Genomic DNA, 2,455 nt, shown 5'->3' on the forward strand with positions numbered 1-2,455 from the left:
TGCATGCCCCCCCCCCCTTCCGTCATGCAGGCGCATGCCCCAACCGCAGCCCCAAGGCGGCAGGCTCCTGCTTTCCAAAACCCCCCGCAGGTGGGCATCCCCGAAGCCAGTCCCCCGCGCGGGAAGCCCTCGCCTTCGCGGCCCGCTAGCACCGCAGGCGTGCGCGGCGCCGCGAAGCCCGGCCCCCAGGCGGGAAGTTCTCGCCTTTGCGACGAACGTCTTCACTGTGAAGAAGTTCCTGAAGATGGGTGACTCAACGCCGTTGAGGTAGGCCTTGACGTCCGGGATGCCAGAGCCCGACGCGGCGGGTGATATGAGGAACAGCGACACGCTGGAGCCGAAGGCCAGCGCCAGGTTGAAGCTGCGGGGCGCGCAGTGGCGGGCGCGGTTTAGGGAGTCGCGGCGTGCTGAGTCAGCATGCGGCGTGGCCGGCGCAGGGTTGAAGCTGCGGGGTTGTGTTATTGGTCCCCGGGGGCGCCGTGGGCTGGGAGGGGGCGCGTGGCCGCGTGCGCAGCGAGGCGCGGAGTCGGCGGCTTGCGGGCTGCGGCAATTGCCTGCCGCGCACTGGATTAGGGCGGCTGCCGTAATCAATACAAGACTGGTGCTTCAGCCAGAGCCGCGGCCCTGCGCTCAGGGGCGGCGGCTGGTGTCGCCGCGTCGCCGGCCTTGGGGTCGCTGTCCGCCAGCGCGGGCCGCGGCCGGTGGGGCCTGCCACCTCCCCAGCGTCCCGCAGCGCTGCCACCGCTGCTAGTCCTCAATTTCCTGCCCAAACCCCATGCAGGGCGAGCTCCGCTGCCACAAAGCCGCCCGCAGCTGCGCGGCCCTGCTCCCGCCGCGGCCCGCCACCCGTGTGGTGCGCCCGGGCGGCTCGTCGCAGGCCCAGAGCCGCCAAGCGCCGCCCCGCAAGCGCGCCTGGCGCCACCCGTCCTGCTCACCCGGTGTACTGGAACAATTTCGGTATCCACGCTTCGTGCTCCGACTGCGCAGGGGTGGGTGAGGGGTCCGAGGGATTGCTGCCGCGGCGCGATGCGGCACGCCCCCTCAGTGCCAGGCGGCCGCCGCGGTGTGTGTGGGAGGCCTGATCACTCAATCAAAAGCGGGTGCCAGGCCGCACGGCCTGTCCAGTTGCCTGCCGCCCGGGGATGGCCCTGCCTGAACCCAGAGCTCGGCGGCGCGGCCGCTTCGACCATCATACGATGAGTCAAACCCAGTCGACATTCAAACCTACCACGATGTTGTAAATGAAGCCACTGCGCATCTGGTACAGCGCCGCCACGAGCATGCTCTGCGCAAACCCCACCAGCGCCGTTGTGACCGCGATGCTGCAAAAAGGAGCGGGGGCGTAGCAGGGGCCCACGCTGAGGCGGAGCGGCATCGGGGCTGAGCCGGCGGCACGCGACAGGTGCACACGCGCGTGCGTGCGCGGGGTCGCATGGCGGAGCGGTGGCGCACGGGTCGGGGGCTGCTCTTGGCGACGCGACGACGCGCCCTCGCGCATGCAATCACAACGTTTCATGCGTGGCTGCAGAGCTGCGTGCATCATGGACGGGGGGGGGGGGGGTTGCTGCGGCAGCGCATCCAGCCGCCATATCAACCGCCCAGCAGCCCGGCGCCTGCAGCGACCGCCAGGCCCTGACCAGATGCAGCGCGTGCTCTGAACGCTCACACGACAAGAAAGGTCCATTTTAATACAGTGAACAGCTTTGGAATGTGCACGTGCTTCGCCATGGCAGCCCGCTGCGCCGTGCTCGTGCGGTGCTCTGCTGGGCCGCGCTCGACTGGCTGCGCCGCCGCTTATCGTCCAGTTGCCGACGGCGTCGATGCTAAATCACGAATAAGGTAGATATACAGCCATGCGAATCAACGCATCAGCCGAAGGGGCGATCCAGACAGTGGCAGGCGAGTCAACAGCAGACACAGATCAACGGAGCCTACGCCCTGGAATACTTGCTTCGCTGTGGATTTCTATTGATTGGAAATTTTTTCGTCTGACTACAGTTGCCACGAACCGCAGGACGCACACCTCCAGAGCACGGGCACAGCGAGGCCTGCACAGAGCAGCTGCTGGGTCCGGCTTTTCATCGTATTATGGCTCTCTTGCACGAAGGATCTTTGGCTCAAAAGTGGAATGATATAGCTCATGATCACATAACCGTTCAGCCTACAAACCAATCATATACTGCACGGTGTGATCTTGTCGCCAGCTCCTTCGCCCTCTTGGTTCACGTGTGGTGTTATTCAAGATATTATTGAATACTTTTTTGTTTGTGGGCCCGCACATCTCCCTCGGGGCGATCGCACACCGCCTGGGCACGATGTCGGTGGACGACAAGTTGGGCCTCAGCCTGGACGACCTGATCTCTAAGGAGCGCAGCAAGCAAAAAGGTCGAGGTGGCGGCACTGGCGGCGGCGGCGGGGGTGCTGGGGGTGGAGGGCGTCCGCGGCACCCCGCGCA

The 2,455-nt window shown here is 66.0% G+C and overlaps 1 protein-coding gene across 1 annotated transcript in view; it reads right to left on the bottom strand.

Moving 5' to 3' along the window:
- The window catches only part of MNEG_14119 (Chloride channel protein CLC-a), a gene marked incomplete at both ends in the record, with an annotated part of 3,166 nt that extends 1,791 nt beyond the window's left edge, over positions 1-1,375 (bottom strand). Inside the window, 4 exons of the mRNA XM_014037409.1 lie at positions 214-361; positions 595-744; positions 936-979; positions 1,229-1,375. Of these exons, the coding sequence (XP_013892863.1) occupies positions 214-361; positions 595-744; positions 936-979; positions 1,229-1,375 (489 nt within the window). The remainder of the gene's footprint in view (positions 1-213; positions 362-594; positions 745-935; positions 980-1,228) is intronic.
- Positions 1,376-2,455: the final 1,080 nt, after the last annotated feature.

Source organism: Monoraphidium neglectum, assembly GCF_000611645.1.
Source record: "Monoraphidium neglectum strain SAG 48.87 unplaced genomic scaffold scaffold04266, whole genome shotgun sequence".
Taxonomy (NCBI): domain Eukaryota; kingdom Viridiplantae; phylum Chlorophyta; class Chlorophyceae; order Sphaeropleales; family Selenastraceae; genus Monoraphidium; species Monoraphidium neglectum.